At 46.9% G+C, this 20745-nt stretch overlaps 1 protein-coding gene across 1 annotated transcript in view; it reads left to right on the top strand.

Annotated features, from left to right (window-relative positions):
• TXNRD1 (thioredoxin reductase 1) overlaps positions 1-17815 on the top strand; it is a 34584-nt gene extending 16769 nt beyond the window's left edge. The window contains exons 11-14 of the mRNA XM_004700341.2: positions 1155-1262; positions 5400-5495; positions 6478-6612; positions 16421-17815. Of these exons, the coding sequence (XP_004700398.1) occupies positions 1155-1262; positions 5400-5495; positions 6478-6612; positions 16421-16483 (402 nt within the window). The 3' untranslated portion in view covers positions 16484-17815. The remainder of the gene's footprint in view (positions 1-1154; positions 1263-5399; positions 5496-6477; positions 6613-16420) is intronic.
• Positions 17816-20745: the final 2930 nt, after the last annotated feature.

Raw genomic sequence — 20745 nt, 5'->3', positions numbered from 1 at the left:
TATATTAAGGCGCTGAGTTGATAGTAGAGAAATATATATGTTTTTCCTTCATCCAGCCCTCTACAAAATGGTGCCACTCTAGACCCCTCCCATCACCTACATGTACTGACATCATCAAATATACTGTGGGAAATATTGTTGTAAGCATGCTTTTTTATTTCTGTGATCTTCATTGTATCTAAATGGCCATGTAATATGACATAACCATTATAGGTAAGGAGCCCTGGTAGCGCAGGGGTTATATGCTCAGCCACTCACCAAAAGGTCAGTAGTTTAGACCCACCAGCGGCTTGAAAGAGAGAAGACCCAGCAATCAGTTCCCATCAAGCCTCTAGAGCAGCAGTTCTCAACCTGTGGGTTGAGACTCCTGTGGGTCTAACGACCCTTTCACGGGGTCGCCTGATTCATAACAGTGCAAAATTAGTTATGAAGTAGCACTGGTTGGGGGTCACACAACATGAGGAACTGTATGAAAGGGTCACGGCCTTAGGAAGGTTGAGAATCACTGCTCTAGAGTCTAGGAAACTTAGGGCTTGTTCCAGTGTCCATTCTGAGGGCCGCATGGAGTCGGAATGGATGCCCCAGCACCTCGCAACAGCATGGGCACCATCTATTATAGCATTGTGATACGCTCTATACTGTTTTATATTGTCCTGCTGTTGGTGAGTACCATAGGTACCATCTATTATAGCATTGTGATACGCTCTATACTGTTTTATATTATCGTGCAGCTGGTGAGTATCATAGAAATGCTCAATTAGTAGCCGTTTCTTTCACATATTAAATTAATTTTCTCATTGTCGAGTTTTATAAAAATGCAAAGGATCCAGAAAGGATTGTTGTTATATATTAGCTAATTGATTTTCCAAGGAAGGTTATTAATGACAGCACAAGACTCACTCCTTGGGCACCCTTACCACCCTGTGTGTTGTTTTGGCCTCCGCGGAGGGAAGGACAAAGCATGTCCTTGCTGGTAGCATCCCTAGTACATGACGGAGAAGCCATTTATCCAGCGCTGTCTCTGAGCTGCTGACTTCAGAGCTCCTCGTCGAGATTTAGGGACCCTTCTCCCCCCTGTTGTGAATCTTTTTGAAATACTTTTTTCCCCCCCGCTATGATCTCACTTGTCATTCTTTCCCTTTCTTTTGAAACAGTGTGACTATGAAAATGTCCCAACAACTGTGTTTACACCTTTGGAATATGGTGCTTGTGGCCTTTCTGAAGAGAGAGCTGTGGAGAAATTTGGAGAAGAGAATATTGAGGTGAGCTCTTTCTTTTTTGACGTTTATGCTAAGGTCCTACTTCCCCCCCCTCAAAATTATAAAGTAATTTTGAGCTTACAGGAAAACTGAATAATGTACAAAGCGCCTTTTCCTTTTCCAGACTCACATATTAGCAGCATTTTATCCATTTGCTTTGTACTTTCTAGTATTCGCGTCCTTATCTCCGTCAGTCTGCATATCTGTGTGCGTGTGCCTGCTCTCCCCGAAGCATCTGAGTGACACTATGTCTTTTTACCCCTGAATCTGCAGTGCGCTTCCTTTTTATTCTGACACCACAGGACATAGCTACCACTTCTAGTGAGATCATCCTTTAGTCGGATCTTCTTCCATTTCCCAATTTTGTCACTTGACCCAATATTATTTACTTCTACTTTTTAAAACCACATATTGTAGTTTCTCTTTATCGTTAGAACAGTGTTGTTGAAAATTAAGCTGAAGGGACATACAAAGAAGAAAATAAGAAATTAACTACATTTCCATTGCCCTATTAACACTTGGTCTTTTTCTAGCTTTGACTTATCGTATATACTCATGTATAAGCCGAATTTCTTAACACATTTTTAATGCAGTTTTTGTGGTAAAACTAGGTACCTTGTCTGATATTCAGGTCGGCTTATACTCGAGTATATACAGTATAATCTGTAACAATTTTGCCATTTACCTATTATGTGGCCAAGGAAGATGTACACGAAAGACATAACTACACAACTAATGCTATACCAGCAGTCGCTAGGTTATAAACGAGATCTGCTCTGAGTGTGTATTTAAGAACTTGTAGGTAAGTCGGAGCCTGTGCAAAAGGTTAATTCGTCATTCTCTAAAGTGCAAGAAGAAAACTAGTAGCCTTTCAATGATTTGAAAGCTGCACCTGCTGCTAGTGATGAATAATTTGTTTGGTGTAATTGTTTCGAAATAAGGGCTGATTTACATACACTAAAGGCCTGAAAGGAGTTTGTCTATAAGGAGCCCAAGTGTGGGAGTGGGTTTTGAGTTGGCTGGTAGCTGCTGGTCAGTAGGTCGAACTCAACAGCCACTCTGAGGAAGGAAAACGAGGCTTTCTGCTCCCGTGAAGAGACCCCGAGGGGCAGTTCTACTTTGCCCCGAAGGAGGGTCACTGTGAGTTAGAATCAATCTGATGGCAGGAAGTTTGGTTTTGGAACTGTTGTCTGTAAGTCTGACGCTCAACCCAGGGGCTAACTTATGTGTGTGTGTGTGTACATGTATGTATATGCAAATTTGTGTATGTATGTGTATGCACACATATGTAATTTTGTATAGGATAATGTGACCAGATGTCCCGCTTTTGGTGGGACAGTCCCAATTTTTAACAATTTTCCCATGTCCCGTGGCAATTTTAAAAAGTCCCGATTTTTGGAAAGAATGCACGACAAGCTAGGGTATACGGTTTCGGCTGCCATGTGGCTATTTCACCAGGATATGAGTTTTATCAATGGTGTCCCGCTTTACCAATGTTAAAATCTGGTCACCTTGGTATAGGAGCATCCATACTTTAAAAAATTGTGACTGGTACATGATATTTTCTGCCCTCCTTTACAATTTTGTCAGCATTTCCCCTTGTCTGTCCTCTAAAAACACAATTTAAAAAGAATTACTTTAGTAGTTCTTTCCCAAGGCTGCTGTTAGATATTTTTAAGCTATTCTTTTACTATACTTTACCACTGCCTCACTGTTATAAATAGAGTGATGAACATCTCAGTCATTCATGGTTTCTTAATTATTTTCTGAGAATAGATTCCTGACGAAAGGTATTTAAATGTTTTAAGATTCTTTAATATGTATTGTTATAGTTCTTGATAGATAACTTCCTGGCTTTTATTTTATTACAATTTGGCCCCCACCCCCAAGTATAAAAATGTGCAGATTAGTTGAATTTTGATGACTGGGAAATAAATACTCGTAGCCCTGTGTCTGCAACACAAGCTGTTAGCACTTTGGAGTGCTTCTTTTCATCATACTTTTCCTATATAATTGGGGTAGGCATCTCATTGTGTAACCATGTTTTTAAAAACTCACATTCTCTTATAACACAGAAGAACATGTATTATGATGTCACAGTGTGTTTTTAAAAGGTAGGCAACTGTGGGGTTTTAGAAAGTTTGTGGGAAAATGCCATATCTTAAATTCCTTTTTAATGTACTGTATTTTTATTGTGGGTTAGGTGGTGGTGGGGATGACATTTCAGACCATCAGCTTCCATTATCTTTAATTCACCTTTTCCCTGGATGTTAATGCCCCTTATACATGTTTTGAACTGAGGCTGGCAGTGTGAATTGGAGGAGGGGGAAGAGAAAGCCCTTTTGTCATCCAGCACTTAAGTAAATGGAGCATCGATGAGACTGTGCTCTATCTTCTTTTCCTTCTCCTCTCCTTTTTTGGCCATCTTTGCTCCATTTCCTTCCTTCTCTCGTTGCCTTTTCTTTCTGTGGCCCTGACGCTTAGAAGGCAGGAATGCCTCCGGAGGAAGGGCAGAAGAACTGCGATGACAGCGTCCTTGTTTGTGGCTCCTCACTTGTTTCTTGCCCAAACGGTCCTCCTTTTTAAATTAATTTTGATATATAATCATTTTATTGGGGGATCTTACAACTCTTGTTACAATCCATACATCAGTTGTACCTGACAGATTCGTACATATATTCCATCATTCTTCTCTAGACGTTTACTTTCCATTGAGCCCTTGAGATCAGCTCCCGACCCCCTTCTCCCCGCCCCCACCTCTCGTGGTCCCTTGATAGATTGTAGATTGTTAATTATTTTCAAATCTCACGCCAACTGCTGTCTCCCTTCCCCTCTGGTTTTTGTTGTTCTTCCGGAACCAGCATCTAGGAGAGGGTAGAGATCCTGAGTATTAGAGCAACACCAAGCTAGTGGAGAGGAAGCACTAAGAGGTGGAAAGTGATGGTGGGACAGGAGGTGGCAAAAGGAAACAGAGGCAAGCTCTAGGAAGCAAAGGCATAGATAGGGAGATTAACAGAGGTGTGTACTTATGTGAATATATTAATTCACAACAATATGGTATTGGCCTATGTACCTATATTTATTTATAAGGCAATACACTGAAGCTGCAGGTGGGCCTTGGGCCTGGGCTCTTACCTTCCCTCAATACAAAAACACTTTGTTTTAACAAATTGGCATTTTGTGATGCTTATGACCCCCACCCCCCCCACACACGATTGCTGAAGACAAAATGAGTACATAAGCAGATGTGGTGAAGACAGATGGTGGTGCTGGCTATTAAAAGATACAGTGTCTGGGGTCTTAAAGGCTTGAAGTCAAACAAGTGGCCAGCCAACAGTGAAACAACAAGCCCACATGGAAGAAGCACACCGGTGTGATCATGAGGGGTCATCGAGATGGGCAACAGGCATCAAAAGACTCACAACAAACAGTAAACAAACAAACAAAAATGCATTGGTGAGAGTGGAAGGGGGTTGGAGTGGAGACCCAAAGCCATCTATGGACATTAGAACATCCCCCCATAGAGGGGTGGCAGGGGTGAGTCAATCAGGGTGCAGTAGAGCACTAATGGGTCATGCAATATACCTCTGATCTCTTGAGGCCTCCTCACCCTCCACTATCATGACCCCAGTGCCGCTTCCCACTCTAGACTAGACGGAAGCATGTACATAGGTATAGGCAAGAGACAAAACTCACAACACATGGAACCCAGGAACAGGAATGGGAATGAGATACCAAAAGGGTAAGGTGGAGGAGGGGGGGAGAGGCAGGGAGGAAGGGGGACACCGATCGCAATGAATGGCAGATTGTCCTGCTATATGCTAACAACACTGACTGCTGTTTGCTTTCAAGGGAAGACAGTGAGTTGGCTCATTTGATTGCTCTTGGTCATTGCTGTTACTATCTGAGGCTTAGTCTTTTGAGGTTGAGATACAAGGACGGGGTGATACAGTGAAAGGGGCCTCAAAATGAGTAGTTAAAAGTCCTTTGCTTTCTCACCAAATTCCTATTTAATCCATGAAGCTTATTGTTTCATGACACTCTAGTTCCTAAAAGCCTCTGTGCTCTTTGCACCACACTTAGCGTGTTATAAATGAGCTGCTGAAGAAAGTGATTTCAACTGGCATTCTACCTCCGTAGGTGTACCACAGTTACTTCTGGCCATTGGAGTGGACGATTCCATCCAGAGATAACAACAAATGTTATGCAAAAATCGTCTGTAACATCAGAGACCATGTAAGTACAATTCTTCTTGAATGCCTTCCAATCATTTCATTTTGTCTTTAGTATTAAGGAGCTTTGTTTTTATCCCACAATACATACTGTATTCCTTGAGTATGTTCTGTGTCACCCCACCTACATAGAAAGGATCAGGGACCAGGGACCATGACTCCACTGCCGAGTCTCTCCTTACCGTCCCTAGCACAGGACCCTCCTGACACGGAGCAGGCAGGTGCAGCCAACACTTACGGAGTGGATAAAACAAAGGAGCCCTGTGTGTCTGCCTATAAAAGGGAGAACAGGGAGATCATTCACTCTGAAAATAAGGGGCCACACAAGGTGCGAGAGTCTTGCAAGTTCGAGTGCTGAGCAGTTGGCACTAATGAGAAAGCTGCCTTGGGCAGAGTTGCAGAACTGTTAATTGGGTTCTGAGGTAGGATTTCATTGTCTGCTCTGCACCTATCACTCCGTAGCCAAAGGCCTATGTGTTGGGGGGTGGGGAGCCAGCGGCCAAACTCCTTGACCTCACTGAGTGTGTGCTTACCCATAAAACAAGGAATGGAATTTAATTGACGTTTGCCAAGCTTTCCTTCCTGCTGCCCGTACAGTAAGAAGCGCAGTTTACCCTTTAACTCCGCACAGGAGTATGAGTGTGTGCCTACTCGCCCAGCTCCTTTGTCCCGGAGACCTTGGTGGCAGTGTAGAGGCGCGAAAGAATGCCCTCACTGTTAGCGGAGCTCCGAGGCCGCCAGCTAGACCTGAAAATGTCCCTGCCTCTCTGTGCAGCATCGTCTTGAGGGGCTGCGGACGTTTCTGCTTTTAAGCTTTCTCATCAGCACTTGGTTCTGCCTTGTCTTGGCCTCAACAGCTCCTAAGCGAAGCCTTGGCTGTTTCTGAAATGAGTCGTTTTAAGAGAAGACTGGCCACGGTTCCAAGGCTGTGCAGGAGGAGAGAAGAAAATAGCTCCACTGAGTTTCCTGTCTTTATTCCGTCCTAGGAACGCGTGGTGGGCTTCCACGTTCTTGGTCCGAATGCCGGAGAAGTGACTCAGGGCTTTGCAGCAGCGTTGAAGTGTGGGCTGACCAAAGAGCAGCTGGACAGCACCATCGGGATCCACCCTGTCTGTGCAGAGGTGGGTGACTAGCGTTCTCGGCTCTGCCTGGAAACGCGCAGCATCTGCGCACATTTCTTCCTATAGGCCACTAGCCACGGCGAGTAATTCAAAGCAGGCCTGTCTCTAGAATCCATTTTTCCTCCTTCAGATATTTAAGTTGTCCTGGTGTTGACTGGTCATGCTGTCGTGGTGTTCAAAATGATCAGGATCATTTATAGCTGTTCTTTAAATCCTTAATTCATCACCTATCCCAAATACTTGTTGTTAACACTGTTCATCTCCACGAACGAAGTGCTTCAGTCCCAGTTCCCCCAGCTACCTTGAGGCTGAATGATGTTGTGTGCCTCCTGAGCTCTTGGTATCAAAGTATGAGATTTGGTGGTGATGCTTTTAAAAAATCAAGCAAATGACAAGAGAACTGCCCATTGATGAGTCTGGGCCTCTGGGTAGCAGTGTTTATGCAGGAGTCCCAGTGGTCCTCCAACAGTTGGCTGTCGGATGCTACAAGGCGGTGGTAACACAGACCAGCCCACACAGGCAAGCAGTGAAAGTTGGGAGGAGGCATCTCAAATTTTCCAGCTTGGATGGAGTTGAACATTCCCGCTGTTGGCTGCTCAGCATCTCTGGTGGTTTCCAGGGTGTGCCTTGTGCCCCCTTCTCATACACATACTCGTGTCAGGTCACAGACAAGCCGGTCAGCTTTAGTATTTTCAAAGACACTTAGTGGCGCATTTAAAAACCACAGCTATCGGTTAGTGGGGGTGGAGTGAGTTATCTAAACTCGGCTCTCAGTGGGCTGAAGGAAAGAAGAAAGCTGCCACCTACTGAGTTCTGACCATTCATTCTGGAAGTTATGATGTCACCATGCAGTGGTTGCAAGGCAGCACCTCACTGGTCAGAAGGTGTGGTGAAGAGGCCAGCTGTCATGAAGTCCCTGCTCAAGAGCAAGCCAGCCAGTGAGTGACCAGTGGGCTAGCGGGTACGAGTGGGACCCCTTTCTGAAGGTCTGTTGCTGTGCATCTCAACTTGTTAGTCCCCTGGAAGCTCAGGGTACTAAATGTTCCAGGGTTTTGGAAACACCTTTTCCTCTTAAGGAGGTTGGGGAGCATCGGGCGATCTTGCTTCCTGGGTGCTAAGTTTGCCAGGCGCTGCTCCGGTTCTCAGGAGGCAGTAGTGGCTGGGTAGGAGCCCAGAGCAGAGGAGGCCAGTGAGGGAGTTCTAGGGTCAGGCTAGCGCCTCCACTGTCTCAGGGGGGAAGGCATACGAGGGCTCATGGCTCCCAGAGGCAGCGTGGCTCCTTGAAGGTCCTGGCAGACCCTAACTAAACTTTTGGGGGGTGGGACAGGGCATGCTGGAGGAATTCGGTAAACTTAATGGACTTTATTCGTGGGGCATTGAGATTCAGTTGAAAAGTTTGAACAGTGGAGTAACATGGTCAGGTAACTTAGGCCAAAGAAATACCAGGCTGCTGTGTGATGAACAGCCAGGAGGAGACGTGTCTAGAGGGAGATCCACTTAGATCGCTGTGCAGCAGACATGAGAAGTGACTGTGCTGGGCTAGCAGCAGTGGAAAATGGAGAGGAGGCGAATGTGTTTTAGAGGCACTTAGGCTGTAGGCGAGGTATGACTTGCCAGCTGATGGGAAATGGGAAGAAGGGACAACCATGCGTGTTTGTGAGCTGAGGGGAAGAGCAGGGAGGAGTGTCAGCGAGGGCAGAGCTGGAGTGTGCAGGCTGCCAGGTGCCCGGTGGCTCTTACAAGAACTCTGAAGTAGATGGCAACACTGTCTCTAGGAGACGGAGGAGGAGGAGCTGAGTCCTGTTTCCTGGTCTACAGGTAGCCGGTTTGGAAGCACCAGGGCTGAGAGTCCAGTCCAGGCCACCGGCTTCAGAGATGCCCTGCTGCACAGATAGTGGTCGATCACTTCCACAGACTTCTCACTGCCCTTGGCTTAGAATTTGAACATTGGAAACAATTGCCTGGTGCCAGGTGCGCTGTGAGAAGTGGCTCCGAGCTCCTTGCAGGTGGAAGGTGCTCAGTAACTGCCGCTGGTAGCTCTCTGCTCAATTTTTTCAGTATAGCAATAGTTCTTAAACACTTCCTCCCCCCAACTATCATGACCCCAATTCCACCTTGCAAACTTGGTTAGACTAGAGGATGCACGGCCTGTGTTTTTTTTTTTTTTGCACGGCCTGTGTTTTTAATGAGTGCTCGGGACAGGTGTGCAGACTGTGGAAAGGCTACTGATTGTGATTTGTAAGACTAGAGGCTTTCTGATGCCTAACCCTTAACATGGGAACTCATTTCTGTCTCCTCCTGTAGAAGCGCAGAGCCCCCTAAGAAATGTATCCCCCCACACACCACCCCCGTCATCATGAAAAACTGGTCTCTATACGCTTGCCTGTTCCAGATAGTTCATGTAAGTGCAGTCATAGAGTCCCTGCGGTTGTGACAGGGTTCACCCGTGCTGTCGCATCTATTAAATTAACTTCTTTCTGTGGCTGAGTGATAATGACCCACTATAAATATAACAACATATTGTGCTTAGCTGTTTGTCTGTCGATGGGCATGTAGGCTGTTCCCACCCCCGGGGCTCTTGTGGCTGTGGCTGCCCTGAGCACTGCTGCCCAGGCCTCCGTCTGCTGCTGCTTTGGGTTCTTCTGTGCAAGCACAATGGCCAGTGCTGATCTCTGGTCCTTATACCTTTAACTTGCTGCTGTGCCATTTTACTTTCCCACAGGGCACTGGGAGGTGTGTTTTGATCATAGCCATCTTAGTAAGGGTCAGGTGGCACCTCCCAGTGCTTTGGTCTGCAGTGCAGTTCAGGGCTTTTGTTTTAAGGACCCTTCTGCAGAATGCTGGATTCTGGCCTGGATGGTAACTGGCTTTACTGCTGGGTTGTCTGTGTGTTTTATTGTCTAGCCACTTAATCTAGAAGGAAGCAGCTTAGGCTGGAACATGGACCGCCTGCTTACTGGTCCATGCTGAGATAACGCGTGAAGCAGAAATACATGTGACCTTCAAGAGCAAATTGACAACAGCAGCTGGAATCCTAGGGTGAGGTGTCCATGGACAAGTCAGAAGTAATCAAAACGGTCCTGGGCAGAGCTGGATAGTCTTCCGAAACAGCTGCCACCTGGAGGCAGTTGTTTGGTTTATGAGTGAGATGAAGGGTTGAGCGGCCGCTTTTGTGCCGTTTTGGTAAATGACCTGGGCGGTTGAGAGCGACCTATAACTCTGAGGAGAAATTACTAATGAGAGGTGATCACTTCATCGCTTTGTTCTTTGAAGCCAAACAATTTCCAAAGAGTTTCCTTCCAGAATTGCTTGTGTTGCCTGGGGCTTGAGGGGGTCGATGGGAAAAGCAGTCTACGTTGTATGTGTGTCCCCCTGCTCACTACTCCCTCCGCACCCCGTCCCCCGTGGTGCAGTCCCATTATTCAGTGAGAATATGGGACGGTGATAATTTATTCTAGACATGCAAGCAGCAGTAATTGAATAGGAAACTGATTACACATCATTTTAAGTAGCAATTTGAATTAAGTTTATTTGTAGGGAAAGAATAATAGCTCAAGAGGGGAGAAGGACCCTGTGCTGAGCCTGTTTCCCTGTTTGTTTTACTGGCTGTGTTGCCATCCTTGGCCCCAAAAAGGAGGGCCCGTGGGGCTGGCTGGAGGGGAGCGGGGCTGAACCCATAAGATGGACTAGGGAGTGGAGCAGTGAAGGTGCAGTCTCCATGTGTTATTTTTTTTCTAAATGCGATTTTATGAAAATTCTAGGGCTGCTGTATCTAAAGAGAAGCTTTGCCCAAGGGGCCCCTCAGTGTTTTTGCCTCGCCAGACTAGTGATGGCGGTTTGACTTCCCTCTTTCATTTCTCTTTCTTCATTCGTTCTGAAAACTTGAACAACTGTATTTTCTCATCCATGTACACCGGCCACCAGAGGGGGAGACCACCAAAGAAGGCCAGCCCCCAGTCCTCCCAGCCCCACCTCATGGCTCAGCTCAGTGACCCACAGGCCTCCTTGTGGCTCTGCCTTGGGCATCCCTCCCACCCCCTGCCTTCATGCTCACCCCTAGGCTTTGACAAGCCCCTCCTAGGAAGGGGAGGGAGGGACAATGGAGCTGGGTCTGAGCCCTAGGGGATGGGATTATTCCCAGGAAGGGCAGTCTTCCCTAGAAGGCAGGGGGCCATGAGGGGCCTGGGGCCCCACAGAAGCTGGGCTTCCAGCACTGGCTGCTCCTCCAAGCTTGTGAGAGATGTGGGCCCAGCCCCTCAGACAAACAAGACTGTTTGGGCAGGCAGGCAGCGTTTCTGGAGCCGGGAGGGCTGAGGGCCAGGCATTGGGTGACCTCTGCCTTGATAGAGGGCCACTAGAGTTGTGTGGCAGCCTCACCGAAGCCCGTGCTGCTGTTGTCCCCTTGAGCGCTGTGTAGTAGTGGCCCGCCTTCCTGGCCCGGGCCTCTTAAAGAGGTCCTGTGATGAGAACTCACCTTGCCTCCCCATCTTCTCATAGCGCGTGTCTCAGCACAGGAGAGAGAACTGGGTAGCATCGCTGCCCTCTGCTGTTCTTTGGGTGGGCTTAGGTTGGTTTTGTTTTTTAATCAAAATCTTAATTCTTGATAAAAGAGAACTCAAGCGTGTCTGTTCACAAACCATTGGTTCAGCTATATCCTCTGACACTCTGACTGCTTATCTTCTTTTTTTCAGTCTTGCCATCTTAGCTTTTTATTTTTTTAAATCATTTTATTAGGGGCTCATACAACTCTTATCACAATCCATCCATACATCAATTGTGTAAAGTACATTTATCTTCTTTTTAAAAACAGAGAAGAAAGCCTCTTTGGTATTTTCAGTGTCCCAAAGCAGCAGCATCCCAACAGCTCTGTTCCTGTCCTTGTCCACAGCCACACTTTTTCTAAACCACGGAATTTGATTGTTCTTCAAAAAAAAAGCACTGCCGTGTCATCAGTGTTGAATTTGAGTGTTCGTGAAAATGTCTCAAAATTCGGTGTACATTTTTATTTCTCTGTAGTTATAACTAACAAGGAAGAGCTGGTGATTTTTAAAATATCAATTGCCCATATTTTTTGAGGGGGTTCATATTTTAACATTTGTAAGATACAGACCATTAGTATTTGGATCTGAATTCTTGAGGTGCTGATGACATGTAGCAGCGGTGAAGCAGTCTGGCCTCAGAGTCCTAAAAGGCCTGCAAAAACCCTGGCATCTCGCCGCCCCAGGGAGAAGCCGCTCCCGCCATCACACTCAGGGCGTCAGTGGAATGCTCGACCCCTGTGGCCCGCTAAGGGCTTCTCTCGCTTGTCCCCCTTATTGTTTTCCACCAGGAACGATCTGTCCTTAATGTATAAGTGCTACGTGAGGGGGCTTCAGAATGCTCAAGGACAAGCTCCAATAACTGACTACTTAGCTTCTTTCTCTTTTTTTTTTTTTGTTTTGTTTTATTGGCACTTAATCTGCACATCATCCAATTCGGCCATATCAAGAATTGTATAACCATTACAATCTATTTTAGAACATTTTCTTAACTTTTTTCTACCATGATTAAATCACCTTTAAAATTGTGTAATCACATTCAGTTCTAGTGCCCCCTCCCCATCTCGCCTTCATTGTTTACTCTTGAAATCCCCTAACCTCCTCCCCCCACCTCCCCTGTAAACCTTATCATCAGTTATTATCTCTATGCACCCACTCCTTCTGTGCTTCATAATTAGTAAGCCCAACAGAAACAAGAGCAAAAGTGAAATAAAGTGCTAAGCATAAAATAATAGTAATATAAAGATAAAAACACAAACTATAAGTAAGAAAGAAAAGACCGCCATATTTAAAAAATGAGGGAAGAGATTGATCCTTGCACCTAGAACAAATTGAGGCTGGATCTAGAGGGAGGTCAACTGACCAAGTATCGAGTTTGATCCCGCTTATTCAGGATTACAATGATCTATGTTTGATAGAAAGGCTGTTCCAGACCTTTGCCTGGGGCTAGACGGGATCTGCCAGCGGATCTGACTAGATACTCTGCAGGTGGGTTGTGGGCTCCCACTGCCCTCCACAGGCGTCCACAAACGGGGTGTTCACATTTTAGGTCTGATACTTTACCATCATCGTATTTGAATTTTGATTTTGTCATCTTTGGATCACACAAAATGGTGTGTTTGTTCCATGTGGACTTAGTTGACTGCTTATTTGAATAAAAGCCTTTAAGACCCCAGACACTATTCTGACTGATAGCCAGGCACCATCTGCTCTCTTTACCACACTTTGCTGTAGCACCCTTATCTTCAGTGATCATTTCATGAAGGCTAGTGTCAAGCAGGCCATGTTATGAGAACTGTTCTTGGATTGGGGCTAGAGTTCAGTAGGAACCCAGAATCCATCTGCTTGTCCAAGAAACATACACGACTGAGTTTACTTTGGCAGTTGTCTTATGACAAAATCAATTCTCCATAGGACCAACTACCCGAGCACCAGTGACAAACTAGTAACCAGCAAACAAAGTGGGGTGGGGCGGGGAGGCAGCTGAAGGCAGGAGCACAAAACCCCATATACACACAAAAGTACAACATTGTCAGTCATCCTCCTGGGGTATAGGTTGATTGCACGGATGACATCAATTCCCCAATGACACAGCACTGCGGACACTGTCCACTGTCGGTGTAGAAAGTTTATGGGAGTCCAGATCCAGCTTGAGCTTCAGCCCTTGAGCTGTTGCCTTACGCAGTTTGATCTTGTTACAGTTTTTCATTGTAAATTAGGTTGGCGTTTATATTTCAGATTAGCAACTTTGTATTGAACAGCTTAAACTACTAAGTAAACCCACCAGTGGTTCATCCTTCTTGCCTTTCATGTGGGAGACCCAAGTTCAATTCCCAACCAGTGCATGTTGTGCTCCATTGCTACACATTTGTCCGTGGATGCTGATATGTCTGTGGATGCTGATAGGTCCCTATGATGCTGACCAGGTTTTAGTAGACTAAAATGAAGTCCCACCACCCATGCCTTTAAGGAGCATTCTGGATCAAAAATGTTTCTCTAAGATAGATTTGTTTGTCTTCTGGTCGTCTATGTGGGTTAAATATTCTTCACCAACACCGTAACTCAACTAAGCTGCTTTGGAGTAGCTGGTGGTTTCGAACCGCTGACCGTGCAGTTAGCACTGACCAATGAGCTCTTGAGCCCTGCAAATGACAGAGACCTGCTCTTGAGTGTGTGCAGGGAAGCATGCCTCCCCACAGTTACTGGTAGGTTCTGGCTCCTCGCCACCCTACAGCTATCACTGCTTAGTCCAGTGCCACCCTGACGCATAGCCATGTTTAAGCCCATTGTGGTAACGCTGTGTCAGTCCAACTTGTTGGTCGTCTACCAGTGTCCTCCTCCAGGGACTGGTCCTTTCTGATCGCGTGTCCTCAAGTAAGTGAGTCTCAGTAGCCTTGATTCTGAGGAGTATTCTAGCTGTGTTTCCTCCGAGACCCAACTCGTCATTCTTCTGGCTGTCGGCGTGCACTCTGTGTTCGCGACCACCAAATGACTGCTTCACTTCTTTGGTCTTCATTTTCACTGTCCAGCTCCCCGTGCAGTTAAAAAATACCATGGCTGAAGGGTCAGGCACACTAGTCATCAGAGGGACATCTTTGCTTTATAAAACAGTAGCATGTTTGAACCATGAATAATGTTCTGGACGCCAGCAAAAGAAGCTTGAATGTGTACTTTGGCATTATCTACACGGAGGGCAACATAACCACGTGGAGGATTGCATGAAAAGATGGCTACAGGGCCAGCCCCAACCAGAGCCCATCTGACCCCTGCCCTAGAAGTATATGCCACAGAGAACAACACTACACCTTCAGGGAGGGGAAGGAGCCGACTTGGCACGCTCACACGGAAGCAAACCAAGGAGGAGAAAGACGGACAGTCGGCCTACACTCCACATTGGCACACCAGGTCCGGAGGACGAGGTCCCTGCACAGAGCTGCTAAGGCACACACAGGACTGTAGGACCACCAACAACTCAAGACATGTTGTCCTCTAATTGGAGCGTACCGCAACAGAGGACAACGATGGGGACACATGGCGGGGAGATAACGTGGTGTGAATCCCCCGCAGCAGGACAAACCAAGTAGGGAGCATAACAGATCAGCAATGGGAGCAAAGCCAATCCACACAAAGCCTCTAAAGAGCCCCCAAAATAGACTTTGGGCTTGGAGGGTCTGCCCCCGGAACCCGCCCAGGACCAGGGGCAAGAGATTCAAAAAGGTCAGCAGACAAGCCTGGAACTATTATATATTTTTTTTGTTTCTTTCTTTCCTTTTTCCAACCTTTTGTTTTCTTATTGTTGGGACCAGGACATTGCTGGTTTGCCTACTTCTATGACAGACATGGGAAGCAAGCTCGGGGAGAGAGCTGCGAGGTCAATGGCACCAAAGGGTCTTGTGGGGAGAAGGTGGCAGGGGAGAAGGGTGTGGTGAGCAAACAACGCATAGACAGGGGAACAGCCAGGGAATTAAAACCAACATCTAGGAGGTTGTAGAGATCCTGTGGGTATTAGACCAACACCATTCTAGCTGAGAGGAAGTAATAAGAGGTGGAAGAAGGGGGAATGTGATAGTGGGGCAGGAGCAGGCAGAGGAAACAGGAAAGCTCTAGGAAGCAAAGCTATAGATAGGTCTTAACAGAGGTGTGTACATATGTAAACACATGAATCCATAAAAATAGAAGTCTTGGAATAGCTGAACAATTTAGTATTAGTAACAGCCCTGGTGGTGCTTTGGATTAAGCACTGGGCTACTAGCCCATACGGTTGGTGGTTCAAACTCACTAGCTGCTCTTTGGGAGATGAGTGTGTATATTTTAAACCAGTTGCCACTGACTTGATTCCCGCTCATGGCAACTCCTTGTGTAACAGAGTAGAACTGTGTTCCACAGGGTGTTCAGTGGTTGGCTTTCTGGCAGTAGATGGGTGGACTTGAACCCCACCAGTCTTTTGTTTAGCAGCCCCTTGCTTAACTGTCCCACGCAGGGCCTCCAAATACCCTGTGCTCTGAAGGAGATCTGAGTGGGGTGGTCAGGGAAAGGATTTCAGTCATGTGGAGCCTCCTGGGGGAGCAGCAGTGCTGTACGGCGCCCGGGAAGCAGGTGCAGAGAGCACAGGCACTGTCGTCATTGACCTGATGTTTATGAAACATCCGGACGAGATGCCCGAAGAAAGGCCCAGGGCAATACGCGCTGGGAGGAGGGGGCTGGGCAGGGACACTCCCGTATACCAGGCATTGTGAGGGCAGGCTTTGTCTTAGGCTCAGACTACTGCACGATGAATTTGTTGTTGAAAATTGCCACTCAGTTTAAGATGCTTGTTGTCATTGTTTGAACCAGTCCTGTGCTAACAGCGCTTCACTGGATGCCATCTTTTTATTTTTCCTCCTCGGTTTTACCATGTATCTATCCCTTTACCCTCTAGCTTAAGGTGACCAGATTTTAACATTGGTAAAGTGGGACACCATTGATAAAACTCATATCCTGGCGAAATAGCCACATGGCAGCTGAAAACTGTATACCCTAGCTTGTTATGCATTCTTTCCAAAAATCGGGACTTTTTTAAACCGCCGCGGGATGCGGGAAAAATTGTTAGAAATCGGGACTGTCCTGCCAAAAGCAGGACGTCTGGTCACTTTACTCTAGCTATTTCCAGGTCACTTTGGGTCCAATTAATTAACTCATTGGTCTGACTCACTTAAGGGGTCACTATAGTGGTTCTAGTGTGCTATCACTCGTGTTGTGGGGTTTGTGAAAATTTCCTTTCTCCTCTACAGGTGTTCACCACACTGTCGGTGACCAAGCGCTCAGGAGGAAGCATCCTGCAGACTGGCTGCTGAGGTTAAGCCCCAGTGGGTGCTGCTGCCAAGCCGTCACACCACCGCCCAGGGCCAAGGCCATGTTCTCAGGAAGGCCCTCGGGCTGAGGCGCCTACGTGGCCTGTGCTTACCACTCCAGCCCCCCTGGGATCTCCTGTAGGAGGTGGTGAACAGAAGGCAGCCAGCATCGCACTGGGCTAACCACGTGGACTCGAAGCTGATAGTGGCAGTGCATCAAGAGATGCGTTCATGAAATCGCTTGCCCCAAGCCCGAGTGGCGGGCAGCGATGGAACATCTGTCTCATCAGTTTCTCCCAACCTTTCTGTCCTGTGTCCTGCTTCCCCATGTCGACTCTGTGTCCCTACATGGTGTTAATGACCCTAGAGGTGACGAACTGTAGCCGTAGATTTATTTTTGTCCCACAGCAAGTCCAGGCTGGAGCATTCCAAGTCAAGTGTCCTGTTGGTTGCTTCGAAGCTCCACAGACTCACCCCTTGAATGACCTCTGTCTACCCAGCTGGCCCCGAGGGGTAAACCACAGTTGGACTTCACCAACCTTTGCCCTTTTCTAGTTCGTTGCCCGTCTGAGGCAGGCAGACCTGTGGCTGGCCTGCGTCACTGGCGGCGGTTATGTTTTAGTTGGGGCTGGACGGGCATGGCCTCTTGCCCTCCCGTCTGAAGTAACCTACACTACATGGGCTAGGCAGCAGGCTCACAGAGTGCGGTTTCCACGGGGGCGAGGGGAAAGCCAGCTTTATTCGGTGTAACAGTCTGAGCCGAGGCTTTTGGCAATGGGAAACACTGTACTCCTTTGACGCTCTTTTGGGGGACTCTTCAAAAATGTTCAAAAACATGGTGTGTCGCGTATCTGCTCCTTCCTAAGAATGACCTTCATAGAAAAATGAGTCTCCCCATGCTTAGGATTTCCACTTAGGTGGTAATTGCTTCTTGAAGGAAGCTGTTCATACCGTAAGTTATTATTATTATTATTGAACACAGGTGGATGAGTGAAGGATTTTCATTTCAAAAACCAAATGGAGTTTGACTTACTCCGTTGTGCCTGGTGGGATTGTCATCAGCGTGTGTCTGTTTTGTTAGCATTCCAGCTTGCAGCATGGTATTGAGGCCCCGGTTCGGTGAGTGTGTGAAGGGCTGGCTGAGCCGTGCTTCCAGGCCCTCCCTCTCCTCACTGTGCAAGTCGAGGTTTGGATGTGCAGCCGACAGCAGGCCCCTGCCAGCGCACTCCTTTCCCACACTCGACATTCTCCATCAGAGGGGTACTGCGGGGGGAGGTTCAGAGGCCTGCCCCTGCCCCCCAATGACCCTGCCTCCTTTCCCATCCCAGCAAATAGGCGGGGGTGGGGGTGGGGTGGGGTGGGGGTGGGGAGGGAAACCGTGGTGGGAGGGCGTTGGCACAATTGACTGTGATAAGTTTTATGTTTTTAAATTACCCCCTGCCCCATCCAAAGCTCTTAAATTAGAACAATAGGCAGTATGAGATGATCATGCCTAATCATGTTGTAATTTTTCTTTTCTTCAAATGGAATGTTCTGCTCTTACAAGAACAACGTCTATTTAGTTCTGTAACTGCCAAATCTACTGACACCCATACTAAATTCCATGTTGTTTTGTTACAAATCTTCTGGGGGGAAAAACAATGTGAAACATTAAAAGGTATTATTATCCATTCTGTGTCCCTCCTTGAATGACGGTTTGGGCTTCTCTGTCTCTGCACGAGTGTTGGTGAGACTTGTGAAGCAGCTTCGCTGCCCCATCAGTGTGCGTGCGTGTGTCATTACTGCCAGCATGCCCATTCGGGATCTGCTGAGGCTGACAATTAGAGATGTTGGCCCTTCAGATTTTCGTTTTGAAGCTTGTCCTGATTGGACCCATCAGCCTTGGCCTTTCAAGGAACATTACTGCCTGCTACATACTAGGAGTCGCACACTTGGTGTGGCCATTACCAAATGTCTGCCATTTCCTTGTGCGGGGCTCTGAGGGTCTGGTTAAGCCTGTCTGGTTCTCCCTGTCTGGACTGAGTAATTTTGGGATGTAAATGGTTTGAGGTCATCCCGACACATGTATACCCCGTCCCCCAGTACCAGGCACATTCAAAAGGATTAACAAAACAAAAGCTTGTGGAAACACTCAGTTGTCTTATTTTCTCTCCGAACTTTTTAAAGCCCCTTCATAGTATGTATCCAAGAAATGTTTCCGTAAATTTGCATTGTCATGCTTGGATTACTCATTCTCATGCCCGTCATTGTCTTGGGTAGCAAACTGCCCCCTGCCCCTTTGTTGTAACGGTTTCCAGAAGCTCCCGGGAACATTTACCACTGTGAGTTCACTAGAGCATGTGCTGGGTGGGCATTGTGTTTCACAGACAATTGGCTGAGGGTTGTAATAGCTGCCCCATAGGCAGGAGCACCTGCCTATTTAGAGAGAACCCGGCCCAGATGAGTCATCTGCCTAGGGTAGCACAGCTGGTTAGTGATGCCCAAAGCTTTTGAAACCCGCGGTGAGATCTGGCTTCCAAGGCCCAACCCCAAAGTCGCTGTGCCAACTGCCTCCCATTCGCCTCTGACAAATGGGAGCTGCCAGGCTTCTGAGTCAGCTAGTCCAGGGACTCGTGCCGTGCCATCGAGCGGTTCTGTGCGTGCTTCATGAAGACTGTCTGAGACGGTGTTTTTCTCAGCCAGTTTGCTTCCACACGGTGGTGGTGGTTGGCTCATAGTGGCCCCATTTACAACAGAAGAAACACTACCCCGTCCCGAACCATCCTCACAGTTGTTCTTAAGTTTCAGCTCATGGTTGCAGCCACTGGGGCAATCCATCTCCTTGAGGGCCTTCCTCTTGGTTGCTCCTCCACTTTACCAAGCTTGATATGCTTCTCCAAGGACTGGTTTCCCCTAGTAACATGTCCAAAGTCAAGTATGTAAGAGAAGTCACACCATCCTAGCCTCTAAGGACACTGGCCAGACTTCTTCCAAGATAGATTTGTTTGTCCTTTTGATGGTCCTTGGTACTTTGTTCGTCACCAGCATCACGATTCAAATGCATTGATTTGTCTTCTGTCTGTCCAACTCTCACATGCTTGGGCCAGGCACACCTTAGACCTCAAAGTCACATCCTTGCTTTTCAGTACTCTAAAAGAGCTCTGGTGCAGCAGATTGGCCCAGTTGATGCAAGCTGCTTCTGATCGCTTGCCTGCTGCTTCCATGAACACTGATTTTGGATCCCAGCAAGACAAAATCCTTGACAACTTTAAGCTTTTCTCCGTTTATCATGGTGTTGCCTGTTGGTCCAGTTGTGAGGACTGTGGTCTTTCTTAACACTGAGTTGCAATCCCTAATGAAGCTTACAATCCTTGATCTTCACCAGCAAGTGCTACAAGTCCACATTGAGCAAGCAAGGTTGTGTCATCTGCATATCTCAGTTGTTAATCAGCTTTCCTCCAATCCTGATGCTTTACTCTTCACTTAATCCAGCTTCTCTGATAATTTGTTCAGCATACAGATTGAATAATTACGGTGAGAGGTCACAACCCTGACATAGGCCTTTCCTGATTAAAACCATGCAGTATGTCCTTGTTCTGTCCCACAACTGCCTGTTGATCCACGTACAAGTTCCACATGAGCACAGCACAGTGTTCTGGAATTCCCATTCTTCTCGAGGCTATCCATAGTTTATGATCCACACAGTTGAAAGCCTTGGCACAGTCAATAAACACAAGTAAACATCTTTCTGGTGTTCTCTGCTTCCAACCAAGATCCATCTGACATCAGCGATGTCCCTTGTTACACTTTCTCTTCTGCATCCACCTTGAACCGCTGGCAGCACCTGTCTGTACTGCTGCAATCACTGGATGATCTTTAGGAACACTGTACTTGCATGTGATATTAATGACATTCTTGCATACTTGGAGCACTGCTGGGTCACCTTTCTTTGGAATGGGTACAAATATGGATCTCTTCTAGTCAGTTGGCTAGCCATCTTCCAAGTTTCCTGGCATAGATGAGTGCGTGCTCCCAGTGCTTCATTAACTGATTGAAATATTCCAGTTGGGGTTCCATCAATTCCTGGATCCATGTTTTTGGCTGATGCTTTCAGTGCAACTTGAGCTTCTTCCTTCAGTACCATTAGTTCTTGCTCATATGCTACCTTTATTTTTTTACTTTTTGAAATTTTTATTTTTTAAAATAATGTTATTGGGGGTTCGTATAGCTCCTGTCACCATCCATCCATCCATCATATCAAGCATATTTGTACATATGTTGCCGTC

This window comes from Echinops telfairi, unplaced genomic scaffold (genome assembly GCF_000313985.2).
Source record: "Echinops telfairi isolate 266 unplaced genomic scaffold, ASM31398v2 ScPeMD7_2;HRSCAF=8, whole genome shotgun sequence".
Taxonomy (NCBI): domain Eukaryota; kingdom Metazoa; phylum Chordata; class Mammalia; order Afrosoricida; family Tenrecidae; genus Echinops; species Echinops telfairi.
This window is presented reverse-complemented; position numbering and strand designations above follow the sequence as displayed.